The sequence below is a fragment of the Zonotrichia albicollis genome, chromosome 27, assembly GCF_047830755.1.
Source record: "Zonotrichia albicollis isolate bZonAlb1 chromosome 27, bZonAlb1.hap1, whole genome shotgun sequence".
Classification (NCBI taxonomy): Eukaryota; Metazoa; Chordata; class Aves; order Passeriformes; family Passerellidae; genus Zonotrichia; species Zonotrichia albicollis.
Genome location: NC_133845.1, coordinates 4,139,891 through 4,164,701, shown reverse-complemented (window position 1 = coordinate 4,164,701; position 24,811 = coordinate 4,139,891). Strand labels below are relative to the sequence as shown.

General features: G+C 47.3%; 1 protein-coding gene across 1 annotated transcript; it reads left to right on the top strand.

Moving 5' to 3' along the window:
- Positions 1-24,767, top strand: LOC141731971 (uncharacterized). The gene is made up of 26 exons (XM_074559404.1): positions 1-113; positions 205-406; positions 726-866; positions 1,576-1,758; positions 2,711-2,782; positions 3,135-3,261; positions 3,459-3,598; positions 4,436-4,639; positions 5,054-5,203; positions 5,985-6,164; positions 7,421-7,537; positions 8,218-8,367; positions 9,678-9,893; positions 11,092-11,196; positions 11,277-11,421; positions 12,478-12,692; positions 12,776-12,875; positions 14,755-14,921; positions 16,792-17,025; positions 18,155-18,252; positions 19,515-19,692; positions 20,718-20,867; positions 20,960-21,063; positions 21,858-22,075; positions 24,228-24,448; positions 24,751-24,767. Exons 1-26 carry the CDS (start codon positions 24-26, stop codon positions 24,765-24,767), a joined length of 3,924 nt encoding a protein of 1,307 aa, XP_074415505.1. The 5' UTR covers positions 1-23.
- Positions 24,768-24,811: the final 44 nt, after the last annotated feature.

Here is a 24,811-nt window from a genome sequence, read left to right as displayed (position 1 = left end):
CCTGCCATCCCTGTCCTGCAGGGATGTTCTGCAGCAGGGCTGGGCTGCCTGGGCCAGAGGGGCACTGCCAGCCTGGCTATTACTGCACTCAAGGCTCCAGCACCTCCTCACCCGTGAGTGATAAATATTTTACATTTCTCAGCACCTTCTAGCTCTACCAAAGCTCCCACAAATCATAATAAATTAAATTTAAATTCTCTTCAGGTGGGGCTGCCCTTTGGAGATCTTTGCCCACGAGGACATTACTGCCCAGCTGGCACTGGGCACCCCAATGCGATGCCATGCCCTGCTGGCACCTGGAATGGCCAGAGAGGAGCCCAGGATGTCACCTGGTGCCTGCCCTGTGCCCCTGGGTTCTTCTGCAACGTGTCTGGCCAGGATGCTCCTGGGGGACTTTGTGCACGAGGTGAGACAAAGACAGAATTCACAGGATCACAAAACTCACAGAATCACAGAATCACCAGGTTGGAGGAGACCATAAAGATCATCGAGTCCAACCCAGCCCCAACTCCTCAACTCAACCCTGGCACCCAGTGCCACATCCAGGCTTTGTTAAACACACCCAGGGATGGGGACTGCACCACCTCCCTGGGCAGCCATTCCACAATTTTATCACCTTTCTGTATAAAATTTTTTCCTGATATCCAACCTGTATTTCCCTTGGTGCAGCTTCTTAGAAATGGGTTTTGATTTGGGGGAAGAGCTCCAGTGTTTTCTGTTTTCAGGCTATTACTGCACGGGGAGGACCAAGACTGCAAAGCCAGAGGATGGCGTCACTGGAGATCTCTGTCCTCGGGGACATTTCTGCCCTGCAGGCTCAGCAGCACCTTCCCCCTGCCCCAGTGGGGAATACAGCAATGCCACAGGTCAGGAGCTGCAGAAATGGAACAGTTCCAGGTCAGGAACTACAGAAAAGCAGCAGGTCAAGAGCTACAGAAATAGAATGGGTCAGGAGATGCAGCTTTGCAACAGGAGCTGCAGCAATGGAATAGGTCAGGAGCTGCAGCAGTGCCACGGGTCAGGAGCTGCAGAAATGCCCCACGTCAGGAGCTGCAGCTTTGCAACTCCAATGTGCTCAGGGGAGATGGAAACTCTGCTTGTAGCTTTTGTTGATATCCAAGAAGGTCCTGAAAGCTGCTGGCCACTGGGAATATTCAGATATTTCAGGGAGTGGGGTAGAGAAGGGGTGGAGCAGGGATGTTTTGTTGTTTTTTTCCCCTGGTGTCACACAAGGAATGTGTTTCCCCCTGCAGCAGCCCATGTGGTTTTAGGTTTGTGGCAGGGGCACTCAGTGCACCAGAGCTGGCAGCAGTTCCAGCTTTCCCTCTGCTCCTCCTGCCACCTAATGGGGACACGTGGAGCTGACTCGGGCTGCTGGAGTGGAGTTTGCTGAGCTAAATGCTCCTAGGAGAAATCCACATTTGAGGCCAGCTACAGAGGGAGAGCATAAAAAATAGCTTTATTTCAATTTCTGCTTCTTTAAGTGCACAGCCAGGCAGGGGGAAGCTGTGCACGTGGTATTTTCCTTCCATTTCATTCCATGCTTCCTTTTTAATTCCTATTTTCCCCTCCCAGGTCAAGACAAATGCCTTCCTTGTCCTGCTGGGTTTCACTGCTCAAAGGGGCTCCGGCGCCGCTGCCCTCCCGGCTTCTACTGCCCCCAGAAAACTGGGATCAGTTTTTATCCTTGTCCTCCTGGCACTTACAACCCCTCCTACGGCCTGAGCCATGCTGAGAGGTGCCAGCAGTGCCCTGCAGGTGAGGAAATGCCCTCTTTGAATCTGTCTGAGAGGGTGGTGATCTCTCTGCAGCTCTCTCTTCCCCATCCTCTGATGGGTTTTGGCCTCCAGGAAATGAAAACATCAAAATCCAGAGGATCATGGTGCCACTGGTGGTGTCCCCACAGGGTTTTGGAGGCTCTGCAGTGTCACTGCCATATTTTCTGAAAAATCCCCTTGCCCAGGATTCTTCTCCTGGGGATCTGAGAAACCTCAGAAGAAAAAGAAAAACAATAATTATCTGATCGCTTCTCCTGTGTTTTGCTGGTTTGGAATGAGGTTTGGAGATTGTTTATCCAACAAGGTTGTTGTTTGATTGGTTTCATGTAAATTGTTTTTACTTAATGACCAATCACAGTCCAGCTGTGTCAAGACTCTGGCGAAAGTCACAAGTTTTCTTTATCAATCTTGTTAACTTTTCTGTCTGTATCCTTTCTCTATTCTTTAGTATAGATATATTATATTATAATATAATATGATATGATATGATATGATATGATATGATATGATATACCATAATATAATATATGATATACCATAATATAATATATTATATACCATAATATAATATATGATATACCATGATATGATATAATATACCATAATATGATATAATATACCATAATATGATATATATAAAAAATTAGCTTTCTAGTAACATGGAGTCAGATTTCTCAATTCCTCCTTTGTCCTGGAGACCCCACAAATACCACACTGCAGAAGGGTTTGGTTCACACTCCGGGCTTCCCAGAAGAGCATGAGCTGAATTAGGAAGGGGTTCTGTCCCAGTTGTGCTGATGCTGAGGGATTTGAGTTCTCAGAGTCTTCCCTTTGCCTTCCAGAAGTACAGGCAGCACAGTAGAGCTCTCCTGGGGTTTTTGGTTTTTATTCTCTCAGTTTGCTGATTCTCTTTTTCTTCTGTGTTCCTCCAGGAATGTTCTGTGGAGAATGGGGATTGTCCTCTCCCAGTGGTCCCTGCTGGCCCGGATTCTTCTGCACAGCAGGTACAGAATTCAGGCTTCAGAGGGCAGAAAGAGTGAGAAGGTGGGGATCTGTGGCCTTTATGGTCCTTGCTGTTATTTATTTCATTCCAGTATTGATTTCTGGCTTTATTGTCATGGGCTACAAACAGCTCCTCTCTTCTTTCACCTATAGAAATGATTCTCTGGCCCTTATGGTCCTTGCTGTTATTTATTTCGTTCCATTATTGATTTCTGGCTTTGTTGTCCTGAGCTGCCACCAGCTCCTCTCTTCTCTCACCTCTGGAAGTGGCTCTTTATCCATGGGGACCAAACTTGCCAAATGAGAAACAACCCAAATAATTCAGGATGCTTTTGCTTTATCTTCCTTGTGCAGGAGCAAGTGTCCCCAACCCCAGTGGAGCCACAAACACGAGCAGTGGTGGCCCCTGCCCTCCTGGACACTTCTGCCCAGCTGGCACCAGCATCCCCCAGCCGTGCCCTGTGGGCACTTACTCACACAGGTGAAGCTCTGCTGATGCCAATTTTTATTTTCTTTTCATTTTTGTCTGTTCACCACTCCTCTAAGCAATGAAGTGCAGCTCAGTGAGGCTCATTGACACATCCTTGCATTGATCAGAAAAGTTTTGTCGTTGCTTTGACTTTGCCCCCGTGCTAAGTTTGCCCCTCACCAGTTAAAACCCTGTTCTGTCCCTCTCAGGCTCCACAATGGGCAGGATTCCAGCTGCACTGAGTGCCCACCTGGCCAGTTCTGTGGCTCCCCTGGCCTCACAGCCCCCTCAGGACCCTGCTCACCTGGGTACTTCTGCCAGCCTGGCGCTTCCTCACCGTCACCACCCGGTGAGTGCCACTGGGTGATCCGGGGCTCTGGCAACAGGCAGCGTTAAAAATGTCACCTTTTCTCTCACTGTTCCACCTTTTCTCCCGCTGTTTCACCTTTTCTCCCAGTATTCCTGGCCCTGCCTCCTGTCAGTCATCCAGATCCCTGTGTGAAATTTCTTTGAAGGGTTTGTGTCAAATGATGCCTCAGGTTTTGGCATTTCTATTTTCCAGGTTCTGTGCTGCTTTAGTGTATGGGTGTGGGTTCACATCAGGGGATGGTGAGCTCTGTGCACAGAGCAGGGAGACAAAACAATTCCTGCTCCAGCTGGGCACCAAGGACAAATGATCCAAATCTCAGCCCCAAGAACACAAACAATGGTGAATTTAAGAGAGAAAAACAAGCAGGGTGGGACTGCCTGGGCTAAAGCTGGGATGGGACAATGAACTGCAAGGTGCAAATGGAGCAGAACTGATCCAAGGGAGAGACCCCGGGAGCGCTCGTGCATTTTGGGGCCATTTTTGTTCATCTTGGGTTCATTTTGGGGCCATTTTTGTTCATCTTGGGTTCATTTTGGGACCCTTTTGGTTCACCTTGGGTGCAGCTCTTGTGCTGCCCAAGGCACATCCATGGAGGAGATCCTTTTAGACCCTGCTTTTTTCTGTAACTCTGTCCAGCCTCTGTTCTAGGTCAGACTTCTCAAGGCATCACCTGCATGCCAGTGTTACCAAAGGAAATGCCTGCACTGATCACTGGGGCAGTCACGGGGTCTGCCTGTAATCAAATTTGCATTTGATTGTCTCATATAATCATTTCCAGAGGAGATTCCCAACCCTGCTCTCCTGTCTGTGTCCCAGGTGTGCGGCAGAGAGGAGGCCCTTGCCCTGTGAGCCATTTCTGCCCAGAAGGGACCAGCTCTCCCTTGCCCTGCCGTGCAGGGACTTACAACAACCTGTCCACACAAGCTGCCTGCTTCCCCTGTGCTGCAGGCTACTTCTGCCCAGAGAACACCACCAGCTACAGCACAAACCCCTGCCCAGCTGGATTTTACTGCCCCAAAGGTGAGATGGGCCCAGGGAGCCCAGCAGTCCTTTGGCCAGGCTGAAACGTCCTCCTTAAAGACAACAAATTATCTTTGTGAACAAAATATTCAAGTGTCAGCCTGATTCCTCACAGAAGAATACTCCCAAAATATTTTGTATATGTTTGACTGTCGTTTTTTGTTTAAGTGTATTTTTGGACATTTTTAAGTGGTTGTTCACAGAAAAAAAAATAATGCCCACAATATTTTAAGCTGTAGATGTGGCTGTTGCTTCACAAATTAAACAGCACCCAAACACAGTTTTGGCCATGAAGGGCCGTGGGGATCAGCAATGGGATAAAATGGCAAAGAGGACATGAAATGATGCAGATGAATTCAGATCCAGGATCATGTTCATATTCCATGAATGACTCCTGCTCTCTTTATCCCTCAGGCACCAGGTTTGCCACGGAGTTTCCCTGTCCCAGGGGCTACTACAACCCTGACCCCATGAGCCAGAGCTTGGACAGCTGCCTGCCCTGCCCACCTGGGCACTACTGCGGGCAGGAGGGGCTGACAGCAGCCTCAGGCAGGTGTGACCCAGGTGAGCGTGGGGCTGCTGGGGTCAGCCTGTGAGGATTGAGCTTGTAACCTTTGTTATTTTTGGTTTTTGTAAGTAATTCTTTCCTGAGTCTTCAGCACAGCCCTTCTGTCGCTATAGGACACAAAAAACCACAAGCTAACACCGCTGTTCTCAAGGTAAAGGAAAAAAGGGAAGTTTATCTTCTGACTCCAACATTTACAGTTTTCCAAGAGTGACAGTGGATTGGAGGGTGACAGTGCCACCTCTCCAGTGACACTGGACAAACCAACAGTCCATCAATTTTTTCTCCTCCATAAAGAAATGCAAAACAATGAGTTATTTACAGAAAGTGTGTGATAAAGTTCACTACAAGAATGTCAACATCAGAAGGCTTAGAAAATCTTAAAAAAACAGGGTGGCACCCTTCCAGTCTGTTTGCTGGGTTCTCTGGAGGTATCCAATGGGACTGAGCACATGTCTGCTGGGCCCCAGGCTGTGCTTGGCAACCAGGAGCAGTCTCTGCCCTCTGAGCCTGCTCAAGCAGCTGAGCTGAGCCCTATGACCATACAGCAAAAGTGCTGAACTTGATGTTGCAAGATTTCTTTGTTAATATGGTATTTATGGCATTAAATTGGACTTACTGCTGCATGGCAGATTCTGGCCTGGTGGAGTTGGGATGAATCTGTCCCACACCCTGTGCTGTGCCCACATCACACCCAAAGCCACCCCAGCTGGTTCATTTGTGATGTTTTTTGGGGCTCTGTCACTGGCAGAGCTCCTCAGCCCCGTTTCCTGTTCCCAGGCTGGTTTTGTATCTCAGCTGCCTGGACCTCGCAGCCCTTTGACCTGGACAACTACACCAGTGCCAACTGCCTGTGCCCGGCCACTGCCACGGGGGGCAAGTGCACAGCTGGCTTCTACTGCCCCCAGGGCAGCCCAGAGCCTCTTCCTTGTCCCCCTGGGCTCTTCTGCAATGCCTCAGGTGGGTATCTGTGGGGAAAAGCAGTTTTGAGGGGATATTCCATGGGATGTAGCAATGCTTGCCCGGTGCCTGTGGTGTTTCCCAGAGGAAGGATGTGAGGAGATGTTTTCCCTGCTTCTCCCCCTTTGTCTCAGTGCTCTGAGTGCCACCATCACAATATTGGTAATATTCCAATAGAGGGACAGGATGTGCCTGAGCTTGTCTGGCCCTTGGTGCTGAACCAAACAGTGGCACTGTGGTGTTTCACCCCACAGACACTTTTGGCTGTGGGTGTGTGGTGTTTCACCCTGAGACACTTTGGGCCGGCTGGGTGTGTGGTGTTTCACCCCACAGACACTTTGGGCTGTGGGTGTGTGGTGTTTCACCCCACAGACACTTTGGGCCAGCTGGGTGTGTGGTGTTTCATCCCACAGACACTTGGGGCCGGCTGGGTGTGTGGTGTTTCACCCCACAGACACTTTGGGCCAGCTGGGTGTGTGGTGTTTCATCCCACAGACACTTGGGGCCGGCTGGGTATGTGGTGTTTCACCCCACAGACACTTTGGGCTGGCTGGGTGTGTGGTGTTTCACCCCACAGACACTTTGGGCTGTGGGTGTGTGGTGTTTCACCCCACAGACACTTTGGGCTGGCTGGGTGTGTGGTGTTTCACCCCACACACACTTTGGGCTGGCCGGGTGTGTGGTGTTTCACCCCACAGACACTTTGGGCTGGCTGGGTGCTGCACTGGGCCCGTGGGGACAAGGCCAGGCCTGCAGGAGCTCTGGTGGTGCTGGGATGGAGCTTCCCCCCATAACAGGGGCTGCTCCTCAGGTTTTCCTCTGTGGAGAAGCTTTAAGGCCATGGTGAAGGAAAGGAGTCGGTTCTGATGGAGGGTTTGGATCCAGAGCTTTATTCTGGCCCACAGGCCTCTGAATGCAGCACCAGCTCCAGCAGAACTCCCTGAGCCCGTGGTTGCTGCTCCTTTGAACCCCGGGGAGAGGGGCAGGGAAGGGGCAGGGAGCCACCAAGCAGGGACAGGAGGGGAGGGACAAGGGTCAAAGGACACCTGGATGGCCCAATGTCCCCCAGGGGTAGAGGGCATCCTTTGGATCTGCCAATCACTCGAGGCCCTTCTGGAATGCCAGGACTGACAGACAGTGCTGGGAGGGGAAAGGAGAAGTGACTGACACACCTGGCAGGGAATCTGCAGGGAAGGGACTCAGGTTTCTGAGGTAAACCCTGAAATCACAATGCACCAATCCTCTCTGTCTTTCAGGGCTGCCTGTGCCCAGTGGGGAGTGTGCTGCTGGCTTTTACTGTGCAGGGGGAGCTGCTGGCCCCAAACCCACGGATGGTGTCACCGGGAACATCTGCCCCAGGGGCTCCTACTGCAGTGGGTATCCAGCACTGAGGATTCCATGGTGCCAAAAACCCCTAATTTTTCCCCTTCCTTTCAAAATGGGAGGTGACATCTTTGTCTCAATATGTGGACTTTAATTGTCTTCACCTTGGGTAAAATAAAGCCAATAATTTCCATCCCACCCTATTGTATTTGTGGGGTGCTCTCATGGCAGGAAGGAATGATGAATTTGACTTGATGTTCTTAGAAGGTTAATTTATTATTTTATGAGACTATAGTATATAAAAGAATATTAAACTAAGCTATACTAAAGAATACAGAAAGGATACTCACAGAAAGTTAAAAAAGATAATGATGAAAACTCATGACTCTTTACAGAGCCCTGATTGGCCAATAAGTCAAAACAATTCACATGAAACCAATGAAACAATCACCTGTTGGTAATCAATCTCCAAACACATTCCAAAGCAGCAAAGCACAGGAGAAGCAAATCAGATAATTATTGTTTTCCTTTTTCTCTGAGGCTTCACAACTTCCCAAGAGAAAAATCCTAAGCATAGGGATTTTCCAGAAAATATGAATGTAACACCACCCCACTCAGCACTGTTGGATCTCGGAGTGGAAACGACTTCCCTGCTGCTGTTCATCCAACCCCTGAGTGCAGCCATCTCACCCATTCTTTCATTTTCCATTTCTCTCTTGCTCCTTTGCAGCTGCAGCATCAGCAGCGCCCCAGCCCTGCCCGGCGGGCACCTTCTCCAGCCTGCCAGGGAGGAGAGCCCTGTCTGAGTGCCAGCCCTGCCCCTCTGGCTTCTACTGCGAGGAGCCCGGCCTCAGTGCCCCCTCTGGGGAGTGCAGGGAAGGTGAGAGGGGAGCGCAGGGTCCTGCAGCTGTCACAGACCCTGGGGAAGTGCTCAAAGGGCTGTGACAAATCCAAAATAAATGTCTTGCTGCGAGTCACTGGAGTGGAAAAGGCATTTCCCTGCTGGGAGATGTGACAGAGGTGCTGCATATCCAGAAAAAAAAGGAGTTTTGTTGGGGAAGATGAAACAGGAAAGCCTTATCAATATGATTGTCTGGCAAAAGATTTTGAGAATATAGAAACTATAAGTGAGATAAAAATGAAAGCAAGCTTTGAGATCCCTCAGTTACTGAACAACTGGAAAACAATGGTGTGGCTGCTGAAGGTGATCCCCTTTTGATGGAACAACACCCTCTGCTTGCAGACAGGCCCAAGGGTCAGAGCAGACCCTGCCAGCTTGGCAGAAGGGGCCCAAAGAGGAGTTTTTGGGGTTTAAAATGTAACACAGGATGGTAATGTAATGATTCTTATAGGCTGTATGGAAATGCTGTAGGATTTGTATCTTGTACTAGATTGGTTAGTGAGAATCAGAATATTCAGCACAGAAGAAGATTTATTGTATTGTAATGGGAACCTCGTTCTCTTACCCCTTTTACTCTCTCACCCTCTCATTCTCTCTCTCCCTCTCTTCTCTCAGCCTGCTCTGAGCTGTGTTTGGCAGCTCCCAGCAGGGCCCTGCACCCTTTGCAATGAACCCCAAGTTCCAAGCCCTGGTTCAGAGATCTCACATCTCCATCCGTCCCCACCATGCTCACCCCCATCAATCCTACAGAGTTTGTTTTACAGGATCCAAGTGTTGTTCCGTTCTCCCCTCAGACAGGGGATGACAGCTTGTTGTTTTCTTTTGAGCCTTCCCATGATCAGAGATCTGCTGCCTGCACGGTTTCTTCTCTGTACTGGAGGAGAACATTTTCTGTCTCTCTGAAAAGCCCATTAGAGGCTGAAGCAGCTCAGATGTGAAAGAAGTAACAACATCTGTGTATTTTGAGCAATTGGAACACTGACAGGGAAAAGCTCTGATGTTCAGAGGGAAAACTTTACTTGAAGTCTTTCAGTGAACTGCAGGGAAGCAGAGAAATCAATGTTGGGTCATTAAGTGTTTTCCTGTGGCAGCTGTGAGTCTTGTCCTGCTTTTGGGGGACCTCTAGGTGTTAAATTTCCTGTTAAGAAAATTAAATTTCCTGTGAAGGGTGCATTGTGTTTGTGCAGCAGCAGCGGGTCACATCAATAGCTCTTTAAGGCTAGTGAGATGTTTGTGTGCCCGCAGAAGCTGTTCCTCAGCTAAACCCAGCTTTTCCCTGTGTCCTGCAGGGTTTTTCTGTGACAGCCAGCAAGGGCCACTCATCGATGTCACCCTGTTCCCCTGCCCTCGGGGCTTTTACTGCCCAGCAGGGACCAGCAGCAGCTCCCAGCACAGCTGCCCTGCAGGGACCTTCGGGGCCAGGCAGAAACTGAAATCCCTGCAGGAATGCCAGAGATGCCCAGCAGGAAAATACTGTGAAGTGCCAGGCCTGGCTGCCCCAACAGGTAAATCACTGCTCTGCTGAGATCATCAGTGCAGCCTGATAATTAGTACAGGGGGTGGAGTTGGGTTTCTCACCTCCTCTAAGGTAAAATATTCCATTTCACCTGTCTAAAACTTCTTGAGGAAGGAAAAAAACCCTAATTTTTCTAAGCAATTCTGTGAAAACCAGAATCCTATGTGTGATACTTCTTTTAAAAATAATTCAGTGTGAAGTTTTTCTGTGTAAGAATTAGTTTGGGTTTTTAGCCTGGTTCCCAAAGAACTAATTCTTCCATGTCATTGACGTACACATGATTACGTTTAGCAGAGAAACAGAGGGCAAAACACCCAGCAATGACATCTCTCCATTTTTTTTTCAATATTTTTTTCCCACATCTGATGATTTTTCATTGATCCTTATCCTTATGGCCCTATTTCAGCAAAACACTGTGACAGAACTCTTAATATTTCAGTCTCCTCTTTAAGATGTGTAGAATATGATTCTGAAGGGAAATGTGTGCTAGAATATTTATCGGAGTGTGGGATATTTATTGGAATGTGAGGTATTTATTGGAATGTGAGGTATTTATTGGAATATGGGATAATTATTGGAGTGTCATGTATTTATTGGAATATGGGATGTTTATTGGAATATGGGATGTTTATTGGAATGTGGGGTAATTATTGGAATGTGAGATATTTATTGGAGTGTGGAATATTTATTGGAATATGGGATATTTATTGGAGTGTGGGACAATTATGGGAATATGGGATATTTATTAGATTATGGGATTTTTATTGAAGTGTGGGATATTTATTGGAAAGTGGGATATTATTGGAATATGGGATATTTACTGGAATGTTGGATTTTTATTGGAGTGTGGGATATTTATTGGAAAGTGGGATATTATTGGAATATGGGATATTTATTAGAATATGGGATTTTTATTGAAGTGTGGGATATTTATTGGAAAGTGGGATATTATTGGAATATGGGATATTTACTGGAATATTGGATTTTTATTGGAGTGTGGGATATTATTGGAAAGTGAAGGCAGTGCCCAGGCATTGAAAGATTTCCCTCTCTCTGTCACCCCCTGGCAGGTGCAGCAGCTCCTCTGCTGACCATTCCATCAGGGATTCCCAGGTGGCAAATGGCTGAAATCTGATGTGAAATCCGTATTTACGTGGTTTTGTTTCCCCGTTATTCTGTTTGCCCAGGAGATTGTGCTGAGGGGTTTTGGTGCAGAAGTGGTGCCCGAGTGAGGAACCCCCAGGATGGGGAGTCAGGGCTGCCCTGTCCTGCTGGCCACTACTGCCCTGAAGGTAAGGGAGTTTGCAGCAGCACTTTCCTCCATTCCTAAAATCCTGTGAGGAATTTCCTCACCCTGCTGTGACCTCACCAGGTGCCCCAGTTCCACTGCAGTGCCCTCCTGGTACATGGTCTGACCAGGAGGGCAGGAGGAGTGTGCAGGAGTGCCAGCCCTGTCCTGGGGGACATTTCTGCAATGGCTCGGGGCAGAGGGCACCCTCGGGGCGGTGCAGCCCTGGGTGAGTAACAGAACAACCCCATTCCCATGTCCTGAACAGCCTGGGGTGGCACTGGGCCAGGTGTTGGGTTGGGTTGGACTTGAGAGCAATGAGGGATTTGTCTTTCCAAACAAGCTGTGGGGCTGCTGGGAGATAAAACCAGCACTGGGAGAGAAAAGAAACAATGGGAAGGATTCCACTGGTTGATGAATGGAAAAAGATGTTTGCTTTTACAAATAAACTTTAGGTTTGCTGATCAATGAAATTAGACATTGAAAGATGAAAGAAACAATGGGGAAGAAAAACCCCTAAATTCCCTAAGAAATAAAAATTAAAAGGGAGGGTTATACATTAGAGGGGAATCTTCGGTATCAGGTGCATCAGGGAATCTGCACCTCTCAAGTACCTCAGCCAATAGCGAAAAAACCCTAAATTCCATAAGAATTAAAAATTAAAGATGAGGGCTATGCATTAGAGGGAAATCTTTGGCATCAGGTGTTTTGGGAAGTCTAAACCTCTTAAGTATCTCAGAAATGGGGAAAAACCCCTAAATTCCGTAAGAAATAAAAATTAAAAAGCAGGGATATACATTAGAGGAGAATCACTGGTATCAGGTGTTTTGGGAAGTCTGAATCTCTCAAGTACCTCAGAAATGGGGAAAGAGAGAAGGGAAATGTGACTGGGAAATTGGGATAAAAAGGAGGCTGCATCCTCCAAAAATTGGCGAGACCTCAGGGGAATGCCCCATGGCCTCTGCCTTGATTGGAATAAAATTATAAATAAATTTAAATAAGATGAAAATTAATAATAAGATTAAAATTAATAACAAAATTCAATAAATAAATTTATTTATTGGATTAAAACCAAGAAGGACTCCTCTGTCTCCTCTTTGGACATAATCGTCTGGTGTTTGTGGGTGAATTTTCCTAACAAACTCGATGATCTTTAGGGTCTCATCCCAGCTGGTGATTCTGTACATTCTGTGAATTCTATGAATTCCATGCCCTGCCCTGAGCAGGGATGGTCTCCTGTTTGGTTTTTTCCCTGTCTGAATCCCAGAGGTGTGTCCTGCTGCAGGTTCTACTGTGCCAGCGGTGCCCAGACCCCGACACCCCGCGACGGCCTCTCGGGAGCTCCGTGTCCCCTGGGTCACTTCTGTCCCCAGGGCTCCAGCAGCCCCGTCCCGTGTCCCCCTGGCTCCCACCTGCCCCGTGCCCAGGGACAGCAGTGCCAGCCTTGCCCACAGGGTCACTACTGTGTGTCTGGTGAGGAGCCCCAGCCGTGCCCCCAGGGTGAGTTGAAGTCACACAGAAATGCCTGGATTGATTTTGACTCTTCAAATTCTGCTGATTCTGAGCTGTTCTGTGTTTTCCAGGGTATTTCTGTCCCCAGGGCACAGCTGTTCCCATTGCCTGTCCAGCAGGATCCTACAACCCTTCCCTGAGCCGAAGCAGCTGCCTGCCCTGTCCTGAAGGGTGAGACACAGGGAGCTTAGAAATGCTGAAATAATTCTTTATCCAGGCATGCTGGAGCAGTGTGAGTGGGCAAAATTGTAGGGGCATAGAATATAGAAAATAAAGATAGTGTAGAAAGTAATCTTACCCCTGAGGAGGTGCAGCTGGGGCAATTATCAAAGATTAGGAACAAGCCTGACTTTAACAGTAACTAATGAGAAGAAAAATGCTATAAGAGAGTGGGGTGGTGTTGAGAAGGGAACTGGAGTCAGTTTGTGAAGAAGAAAGAGTCCGTGCTCTGAGGAGCTGCCCATGAGAAACACCAAGAAAGTTTGAAACTTTTGTGATAAGGAGAAAACAGTATGGCACCAACAGTATGAGGAGCTGACTCAGGAGAAACACCAAGAAGATATGGAACTCTTGTGATAAGGAGACAACAGTGTGGTCTCGGGTTTTGGTTGTTATTGCTGCCCCGAGATGTGCAGGGTGTCTCTGCTTCGGCCCACACAACTGAAGAACGAGTCTGGACTCTTCACTTTTCGGTCTTGAGGTTTTTGCTAATTCTTATCTATAAAATTTTCTTTCTGCCCAGTCAAGATCTGCTCAGCAGGGCAGCCACAGGCACTCTGTGTTGTCCTTTTATACTACAAACTACATATAACATATTTACACTTAATTCCCAATACCCATCACCTGTGTTAGACAGTGCACTTCTACTCTAGACCAATCCCAAAGTGCCAACATCACTGCAGGAAATGGAAAACAAGAAGAAGGAGAAAGGCTGGACACACCCAGATTCCTCCATCTTGTCCCCATAACCCCCATACCAAAAATCCTAAAATCTACATTTTCACCCTGTGATCATTTTGTTATTACACTATTCAAACCTGTGTGACTTTCATGTCCTCATACAAAGCTGGTAATTTGCTCCAGGGGCCAAAATCAAATCCCCAGGTGCTCTGGGCTGTGTGCCAGGGTCTCTGAGCCCCCCGGTGGGGTCCTGGCAACTCTGGACACCCAGAGGGATGCACTGAGTCCTGACAGTATGGAACCCCTGCAGTGAGATGACAACAGAAAATGAGATATTTTACCACTGAAAAGAACTTCAGAAAGTGCTGTGAGGCTGCTGAGCTGTTTCACACCACCACAAAGTGATTTTGGGACCAGGAAAAGCCCCAGCCCCACATACAACCCTGCTGGAAGGGAATTTAGGCCGTTCAGAGCACACAAACCATTGGCACCATCAGCTTGCTCCATGTCTGGAGTGAAAGCTGTTTCCCTTGGCAACAGGCTGGCACCAGCCTGCTGAAGTGGAAGAGCATCTTGAAAATCACCTGATGCTGAGCCTGGCTTTTCCCTGGGGGATTTAGCTCCAATTACTGCCTGCCTTTGAACTTGATTAACTTTTACAAGTTGATGAATCACAGCTTGGATGTGTTGTGATTCAAGTTAAGAAAATTACGTCTCTGTGGCTTTTGCAATTATGCCATCAATTTGGCATTTGAGGAATCAACTCAGAGTGCAGCGAAATGCACTTTTAGGTCGCTTTTCTGCACAGGAGCCAAAATCCTCTGTAAGAGCAGCACTCCCTGTGCATATTGCAACACAATACCAATTGTTATAAATTATAGGAGGGGTTTTGGGGTTACAGTTAACTATAACTCTCAGAGAAAAGAAAATTTTCGAAATTTGGGAGGAGAAAAGGAGTGATTGACTGACTGTAAGGAGGAAACAACTTTTACTTTATAAGAGAAATTAAGGGAGGAGTAGTTTTATTTCTATAGCAACCTAACTGGCAGGGTAGCAGCAGGAAGTAATACAGAAAATGGGGGGAGCAAACTAACAAACTTAAGAACACACCACAGCAATCCTCATTTTTTTGATCCTCTCTTTTCCCCAGGTTCTTCTGCCCCAAGAATTCCTCTTCCATTTTGGAGAACGAGTGTCCCCCTGGCCACTTCTGCCCTGCGGGCACTGCCTCTGCAGCTCAGTTCCCATGTCCCAAAGGCACCTACAACGCCCAGCCTGGCCGCAGCCTGAGCTCCCACTGCAGCCCCTGCGAGCCAGGTGGGGCACAGGAGCCAGCACAGGAGTGACAGCGCGGTGACAGCAGGGACAGAGCGTCCTTGGTGGTCACAGGGTGTTCTGATCCATGAAATGTCTCCCCTGGTGCAAAGCAGGATGGGGGGAAACGCCGACAGGGGCTGGTTTACTGGAGAGTGTTGTGTATCCCTGATTTCCCAGTCCCCTTTTTCCCCATTCCAGTCCCATTTTCCCAATTTTTTTCTGACCCATTTTTCCCACATTTCCCCCCTCCAGCCCATTTTATTTGCATTTTCCTGATCCCATCCTATTTCCCCCCATTCCAGCCCTGTGTTTCGCCATTTGTCCCAGTTTTTCACCCTTCCCAGACCCTTTTAATCCCATTTTTCCCAATCCCATCCCATTTCCCCTTTTATCTCAGTTTTTCACCCCTTCCAGGCCCTTTTAATCCCATTTTCCTCATCTCATCCCATTCCCCCAATTCCAGCCCTGTGTTTCCCAAATTTTGACCCATTTTTCCCACATTTTCCCCCAAGCACTTTTTATTCCCGTTTTCCCGATCCCATCCAATTTTCCCCCATTCCAGCCCTGTGTTTCCCCATTTGTCCCAGTTTTTCACCCCTCCCAGACCCTTTTTATCCCATTTTCCTGATCCCATCCCAGTTTTTTCCCCATTCCAGCCCCATTTTCCCAAAATTTATCCCATTCTCACCCATTGATCCTACATTTTCCCCCTCTCAGTCCCCTTCTCTCCAGTTTTTCCCAATGTCCCATGGTCCCTCATTCCAGCCCTTTTTCCCCATTTTTCCAATTTTTCACCCCTCCCAGACCCTTTCTCCCCATTCTTTTCCCAAAATCTAGCCCTGTTTTCCCACATTCCAGCCCTGCTTTTACCTTGTTTTTCCCAGTTTTTCACCCCTTTTTATCCCATCTTCCCCCATTCCAGCCCTGTTTTTCTCCATTCCAGCTCTAGTTTTTCCCCAGTTTTTCCCCCATTTCAGCCCCATTTCCCCCCATTCCTGCCCTGTTTTTCCCCATTTTCCCAGTTTTTCACCCCTTTTAATCCAAATTTCCCCCCATTCCTGCCCCATTTCCCCCCATTCCAGCCCTGTTTTTTCCTAGGTTTTCCCCCATTCCAGCCCCATTTTCCCCCATTCCAGCCCTGGTTTTCCCCATTTTCCCAGTTTCTCACCCCATTCCAGCCCTATTTTTCCCATTTTTCCCAGTTTTTCACCACTTTTTATTCCATTTCCCCCATTCCAGCCCCGTTTTTCCCCATTCCAGCCCCATTTCTCCCATTCCAGCCCCATTTCTCCCATTCCAGCCCCGTTTTTCCCCATTCCAGCCCCATTTTCCCCCATTCCAGCCCCGTTTTTCCCCATTCCAGCCCCGTTTTTCTCCATTTTTCCACTTTTTCCCCCCTTCCAGCCCTGTTTTTTTTCCCCAGTTTTTCCTCCATTCCAGCCCCATTTTCCTCAATTCCAGCCCTGTTTTTCCCCATTCTTCCCAGTTTTTAACCCCTTTTTATCCAATTTCCCCCCATTCAAGGCCCTTTATCCTCCCATTCCAGTCCCTTTTCCTCCCATTCCAGCCCCGTTTTTCCCCATTCCAGCCCCATTTTCCCCCATTCCAGCCCTGGTTTTCCCCATTTTCCCAGTTTCTCACCCCATTCCAGCCCTATTTTTCCCAGTTTTTCACCACTTTTTATTCCATTTCCCCCATTCCAGCCCCGTTTTCCCCCATTCCAGCCCCGTTTTTCCCCATTCCAGCCCCGTTTTTCCCCATTCCAGCCCCGTTTTTCCCCATTCCAGCCCCATTTTCTCCCATTCCAGCCCGTTTTTCCCATTCCATCCCTGTTTCCTGCCTATGCTGACAGCACTGTTTGCTCTCTCAGGGCACTTCTGTGCTCTCCCTGGGCAGTCCCAGGTGACAGGGCCCTGCCTGGCCGGCTTTTACTGCTCCGGAGGAGCCGCCAGCCCCACGCCCAGGGATGCTCCGGTGGGGGACCGATGTCCCCAAGGCTCCTACTGCCCTCGGGGCTCGGCCTCGCCGCTGCCCTGCCCTCCCGGCCACTACAGCGGCTCAGCTGGGAACACCGGGATCCAGGGCTGCCTCCCCTGTGATGCAGGTAAAACACTGGAAAATCCTGATTAATGAAATTCCAGACATTTCTGGAGCTCCTGGGGCTCTGGAGCAGGAAATCTTGAGGTGATGTTTTCCTACAGAGAGGTGTTAGGTAGAGCTTTCCTGAACAGAGGGGTTGGGCAGAGGATGGAGATTAAATCTGCCATTTTCTTCTACTGTGTTTTGATGCTTTGGAATGCGTTTGGAGATTGTTTATTCAACGAGTGATTGTTTCATTGGTTTCATGTGAATTGTTTTGGCTCAATGGCCAATCAGGGCTCTGAAAAAGTCATGAGTTTTTATTATTATTTTTATAGCCTTCTGTAAGTATATTTTCTGTATGCTTTAGTATGGTTTAGGATAGTATTCTTTAATATAATATAGTATCATAAAATAATAAATTAGCCTTCTGAAAACATGGAGAGATTCCTTTTTCTTTCCACCATTTCTCTGGATGCGTTCACACTCAGAGGTGACACAAGTGTGTTGTATTTGTGGGGTTCCCAGATGAAGGAAGGAATGGTGAATCTGAATTCATATTCCTTATCATTTTATGATACTATATTATATTAAAAATACTAAACTAAAGAATACAGAAAGGATACAGACAGAAGGCTAAAAAGATAATTATGAAAAACTCCTGACTCTCTTCAGAGCCAGGATTGGCCAATGAGTCAAAACAATTCACATGAAACCAATGAAACAATCTCCAAACTCATTCCAAAGCAGCAAAACACAGGAGAAGCAAATCAGATAATTATTGTTTTCCTTTTTCTCTGAGGCTTCTCAGCTTCCCAGGAAAAGAATCCTGGGCAAAGGGATTTTTCCAGAAAATGTGATGCCACACAAGTGCTCTTTGTTCTCTGCAGCTGAATCAAACAGGATGAATATTTTAAATATTGTTATGAATATTTCCCCATCCCAAATTTGCTGTGGTCTATCTAAAATGACCAACATCAATCTCTTCATTAAATTTCAGGGTATTTCTGCAATGGGGCTCTTTGTTCTCTGTAGCTGAATCAAACAGGATGAATATTTTGAATATTTCGAATATCATTACGAATATTTCCCCATCCCAAATTTGCTGTTGTCCGTCTGGAATGACCAACATCATTCTTTGCATTTAATTTCAGGGTATTTCTGCAATGGGACTGGACTTGTGTCCCCCAGTGGGTTGTGTGAGGCTGGCTTCTACTGCACTGGAGGAAGCCTTTCCCCCAGACCTCCCAGGGTAAGCTGGGAATAGTGGAAAATAGATAAAATATCTGTTTTATCTGGGTTTTTTAAGCCACAATGTCACCTGAGTTTCCTGCCCTGGATTAAACTCTCCCTTTCAACATTTCCTCCTTTGTCAGGTGCATCTGGTTGATTGATAGTGAAAGGGGAGCAGAGATAACAAAACACATCTGGCTTTGCTTGAGCTTTACATTCAAAATCTGAGCCAAAGCAGCTCTGGCTTTGCATGTTGATGCTGTGAAGCAGCCTGGAATGCCACATCACATTAAAATTCCAGAGGTTAATAGTTCATGGGTTTGATTAGAGTGCTGCATCTGCCAGCCCTCCTCTGAGGCAGAATTCAGCAGGAATTTTTAAAGATGATGACAAGACTCAGCCCTGGCTTTGTGCAGCCTTCAGGAGCCAGGGTGAGAGCAGGATTTCACAGGGAATTTCTGCTTCTCTTCAGCTTCACTGATCTTTTTGCACACAAGGAGTTTTTATCTGGTAATCACATGTCCTCTGAACAGAGAGAGACATAGCTGTCCCGGGAAAATCCTGGGAAGCTGTGGGAAACTTAGAGAAAGGAATTAAAACAATTATTATCTCTTTTTCTGTAACTGTGGTTTATAGATATGATTCTCCAGAGTGTGCTATTCATAGTTCACCAATAGGTGAGAGAAAATTCCTAGAAGCCAATCAAGTCTTATATTGTATTTGCAAGGACTCTCGTGGCAGGGAGGAATGATGAATCTGACTCCATGTTCTCAGAAGGCTAATTTATTACTTTGTAATACTATATTATATCAAAGAAAACTATACTAAACTATACTAAAGAATACAGAAAAGATACTTAATGCTAAAAGATAATAATGAAAACTCATGACTTTCCAGAGTCCTGACACAGCCTGGCCCTGATTGGCCAATGAGTCAAACAACTCATAGCAGAATCCAATGGAACAATCACCTGTGGGTAAACAATCTCCAAACACATTCCAAAGGAGCAAAACACAAGAGAAGCAAATCAGATAATTATTGTTTTCCTTTCCTCTGAGGCTTCTCAGCTTCCCAGGAGAAAAATCCTGAGCAAAGGGATTTTTCCAGAGAATGTGAATGCCACAGTCTCAAGTCCACCATTGTTTCCCTAAGAACTGTAGATTTCTAAATAAAGTGCCTCTTCATGCCTTCTGATGATGGAGCCTCTGTGTCACCTTTGTCTGTCCCTGATACCCCTTCAGTGATGTTTTTAGGCTCTAACTGTGGTGTTTTCCTTCCAAGCCAACTGCCAATGGAGGTCCCTGCCCACCTGGGCACTTCTGTGAGGAGGGGAGCAGCAGAGCCCAGCCGTGCCCTGCAGGGACCTACAGCCCCTCCTGGAGGGGGAGCCGCTGCCTGGAGTGCCCAGAGGGCTTTTACTGCACCTCTGCCCCCAGCAACGACACAGACTGTGCTCAAGGTGGGTCTGAGGGCATTGGGCACTCCTGTCAGAGCAGTGACAAACAGCAGGATGGGCCCACACTCATACTTTTGGATCAGTCCTTCAGATGCCTTAGGATTTCAGCTTTTGTATTTTCCATCTATTTGTAACCCTGCAGTTCTTTAGTGCAGAACTCCAAACCCCACACACAGTGGGAGCTGCTGCTTCCCCATTCTGGGCAGACACAACAATTCCTCTCCAGGCCTGGCAGTCAAGGACACCTCATTGCCTCAGGGCCCAGAGATGGAAACAAAAGGGAGTTGGGGGCAGCAAACTTGGGGTCAATGACTTCATTAGCTGAAGCTGGAATTGGCAGATTCACCCCCAAAATGCAAATGGACCAAACTTATAGAAGTGTGAAACCTGTGACCCATTGTCCATTTTTGGGTGGGTTTTGTCTGCCCTAAATGTACCTGAAGGCCCTTCAATAAATAGAACTGCTGAGGGTTTTAATGGGAAGCCTTTGTTTTCCCCAGGCATTTAATTCAGGACTGACTCACCTGTGTGGTAAAATGCTCTTTTCCTGAGGCTGAACTTCAGAGAACTGGCACTTTCTCATGCTTGGTAGAGGGGTATGAGGAAGGAGATCATTATTTTGGGTTTCCCTTGTCTCTGATCTGCACAACAGCAGTTCTGAAGGACCATGTTGTGTCTCATCACCTGCCAGACCCCTGCTGTCCACGGGGATCCTCCTGCCCATGGGATCTGCTCTCCCTGGATCCTCCTGCCCCATGGAATCTGCTTTCCCTGCCCCATGGGATCTGCTCTCCCTGGATTCTCCTGCCCCATGGGATCTGCTTTCCCTGGATCCTCCTGCCCCATGGGATCTGCTTTCCCTGCCCCATGGGATCTGCTCTCCCTGGATCCTCCTGCCCCATGGGATCTGCTTTCCCTGTGCCCTGGGTGTGGCTGGACAGGCAGGGCAGGGAGGCTGGTGCTGCTGATGGACAATGCCATTACCTGTCCCCATCCCTCCTGAGCAAGGTTCTCCCCTCATCTCCCAGGTCCTGGAGCACAAACTCCTGAGCTGTGCCCTGCTGGCCACTTCTGTCTGCCAGGGACCACCTTCAGCACGGAGCACCCGTGTCCCAAGGGCACCTTTGGCCCCAGGCCTGGTGCCACCAGTGAGTCTGACTGTGAGCCCTGCCCGGCAGGTGAGAGGGACTGGGCACAGGAAATGTGCAAATTTCTCTTTTCATGTGACTGGAAAGAGATCATGGGCTGTTCTGTTCTCTGTTTGTTCCAGGGATGTATTGCTCAGCCCCAGGGCTGTCCCAGCCCTCTGGATTTTGTTACCCAGGTTATCACTGTGCCAAGGGAGCCACCAGCCCAGCGCCCTTCAAGCACAGGGTGAGTGCCAGGCAGAGAAACACAGTGATCTGGGCACCAGGACTGTCCTGCCACAACCTCCTGGTTCCTGGTGGCCCTGTGAGATCCCCTGGCTGCTGGTGGCACCAGCACTGCCCTGTCACATCTCCTGGCTGCTGGTGGCACCAGGACTGGTCTGTGACATCTCCTGGCTGCTGGTGGCACCAGCACTGCCCTGTCACAACCTCCTGGCTGCTGGTGGCACCAGGACTGGTCTGTGACATCTCCGGGCTGCTGGTGGCACCAGCACTGCCCTTTCACATCCCCTGGTTCCTGTTGGCACCAGGACTGGTCTGTCACATCCCCTGGTTCCTGTTGGCACCAGCACTGCCTTGTCACATCTCCTGGCTACTGGTGGCACCGGCACTGCCCTTTCACGTCTCCTGGCTGCTGGTGGGATGTTTTCCAAGCATTTCTGCTCCCTCAGCTGCAGGGACATGCTGCTCCTGATGCCTGCTGGCATTCCTGGCTGCCCATAGATAAATTCTAACCAGGCTTTCATTTCTACATTGCACGGGAGCATGGGCTCTGGCATCTCCTCCAAGATATTCACCTGGGGTGTGTTTTGAAGTAAAAACATTTTCATATTTTAATATTTTCATATTTCTGGGGACAGGATAACCCCCCTTCAGGAGCCAGGACCCTTTTTATGCCAGTGGTCTTTGTTGAGTTCCAAATCTGCAGGACTCAGCCCCTGTGTGCCCAGCTCCTCTCTCTGTGCCCACTGTGCCAAATCTCCCCCTGATAATCCTTTCCCCTGTATTTTCCTCCCCCAGGTGGACTCCTCCAGCCCTGCCCTGCCTGGCAATGACATCTGCCCCGTGGGCCACTTCTGTCCCCGTGGCACCGGGCACCCCGTGCCGTGTCCCCCCGGGTCCCTGTCCAGCGCCCTGGGGCTGGGGGCAGACGGGCAGTGCCAGCCCTGCCCTGCTGGGAGGGTCTGCAGTGCCCCAGGGCTGGCTGAGCTGGCACAGACGTTGCTGTGTGACCCAGGGTGAGTGGCACTGTCACAGCCTTGCTGTGTGGTTGAATAAATTTAATCCAAATTTCCAGCTCCTGGGCTTGTTCCATGCCCTGGGGCAGAGGGGCAGTGCCAGCCCTGCCCAGCCAGGACTGGCTGAGCTGGCACAGACCCCGCTGTGTGACCCAGGGTGAGTGGCACTGTCACTGGGCAGTGACCAAACACAGCCTTTCCATGTGTTTTAATCCATTTAATCCAAATTTCCAGCTCCTGGGCTCATTCTCAGCCCTTTGGTTGGGATGTGCTGTGGGATTTTCTGGGTCCCCAGGATGCAGGAGGAATTGACAACTTGACTCTATGTTCTTAGAAGGCTAACTTATTATTTTATGTTATTATATTATAATAAATAACTATATATAAACAATATATATAAATATAATATGTATAAATATATTTATATATAAATATAATATATAATATATAATATATAATATATAATATATAATATATAATATATAATATATAATATATAATATATAATATATAATATATAAAATATATATATAAGCAATATATCTAATAAGTAACAAATATGTTACTAAATTATATTATTATATGTTATTATAATATATTATAGAATACTATACTAAACTTCTATTAAAGAATAAAGGATATTTACAGAAGGTTTAACAAGATATTAATGAAAAACCCGTGATTCTCTCTTCCAGAGTTTCGACACAGCCTGACGATGATTGGTTATTAAGTAAAAACAATTCACATGTTGGATAAACAATCTCCAAACACATTCCAAAGCAGCAAAACACAGGAGAAGCAAATCAGATAATTATTGTTCTCATTTTTCTCTGAGGCTTCTCAGCTTCCCAGAAGAAATCCTGGGCTAGGGGATTTTTCAGAAAATATGATGGTGACAATGTGGCATCTCCCTGTAGGTGTTTCAGAGACATTCCTGTTCCCTTCGCATTTGCCTGGCATTCTTATACATCTTTTCCTCTGCTTTCAGTGAAAAAAAAAATCATTATTATAAATAAATTGCCACTGCAAATCCCTTATTTAGCCCCATAATCACTTGCTGGGACTTTAACTTTTTTTTTCCTTTCTGTGTCCTCTTCTCCCACAAGGTGGTGCAAGAACCAGGGACAAGGCACCATCCCAGCCTGTGCACAGTGCCCTGAGCAGTGTCTGTCCATCTCATGGGCCTCAGAGCAAGAAGCTACAGAAATTTGATTTATTTTATAAGTGTAAGAGAGTCTTAGAAGTGATTTCAGTGCAGCGTAATGAGATTTTGTGAGATTTCTGATAGCAGCTGGCTCTCGAATGGAGCAGAGAAAATCACAATGAAATTTAGCAGTTGAAGCTAAGCTGGGAATACAATGAGGGCTACATTGACAAGGACTGAAACGAATTAATTTTGGGAATATGAGGGATTTGACTTGTACTAGTTGAACTTTTCCAAAATCTCCTTTAACCGCAAGAGTTAAACCTTACCAAAATTTCCTTTAACCCTAAAAGTTATTACAGCCTAGCTGTAACAGGAATAATCCATATTTTCTGAGCTGGATGGTAATGAAATGTAAATTATTAATCATAAATGACCCTTGACTTCCAAAACCCATGTCCCTCAACAGGGAGCAGTTTGATGCTTTTCACCCCCTTTTCTCATTTGCTTCTCCCTGGTTTGCTGCTTTGGAATGTGTTTGGAGATTGTTTATCCAACATGCGAAGAATTGTTTTAAATTAATGACCAATCACAGCCAGCTGTGTCAGGACTCTGGAAGAAGTCATGAGTTTTTCATTAGTATCTTGTTAAGCCTTCTGTAAGTATTGTTTCTTTATTCTTTAGTATAGTTTTAGTATACCATAATATAATATTATGTAATGTAATAGAATAAAATGTAATGTAATAGAATATAATGTAATGTATTGTAATATAAATTATCATATAGTATACTATAATATAGCATTGTATAATATAATGTAATATAATTTAATGTAATTAATAGAAAATATTATGTGTAATATAATATAATAATTACATGAAATAAGGAATTAGACTTCTAAGAACGTGCACTCAAATTCGTCATTCCCTTCCTGCCGTGGAGGACCCTGAAAATCCCCCAGGGCTCTTTGTTCCAGGTGGATTTTCTCTCTCTCTCTCTCTCTCCAGGTACGTTTGCCTGGAAGGGAACTCTGCTCCCTGCCCTGTGGATGGCATCCATGGGTACAGATGTCCCAGAGGCTCCTACTGCCCGGCGGGCTCGGGGCTGGAGCTGCCCTGTGAGCCTGGCACCTTCAGCCCCGTGCCAGGGGCCAGCTCCTGCCTGCCCTGCCCGCCTGGCACGGCCTGTGCCAGTGCTGGCACCGTGCAGCCCCTCACCTGCCCCAGAGGTGAGAGTGGGTGTGGGGGGATTCCTCTCTCTGCTTCGGGAATGAGGGATTTGCTGCTGATTGAGCAGCCCAGCATTTCCTTTCTCCCCTGGTTGTCTCCTTGTTGCTGTAAGGATGGACAAGATAATTGTTTATTTATTTATACCATTTTTATTCTTCATAGCTCATATTTATATGGTTTTCTAAAGGCATCATGTTTAATTGGTTATTGCAGCTCAGTTCATTGGTTAGTAGTTGCTAGAGTATGTGTCTGTCAAAATCTTTCCTCTCTAACTGTGTTTACGTTCTTGTCTCCTAAACAGATGTTTCACACAGGTAGAAGTCTTTCTTGACACAGCTGCAGATTCTTTTCTTACAGGAACT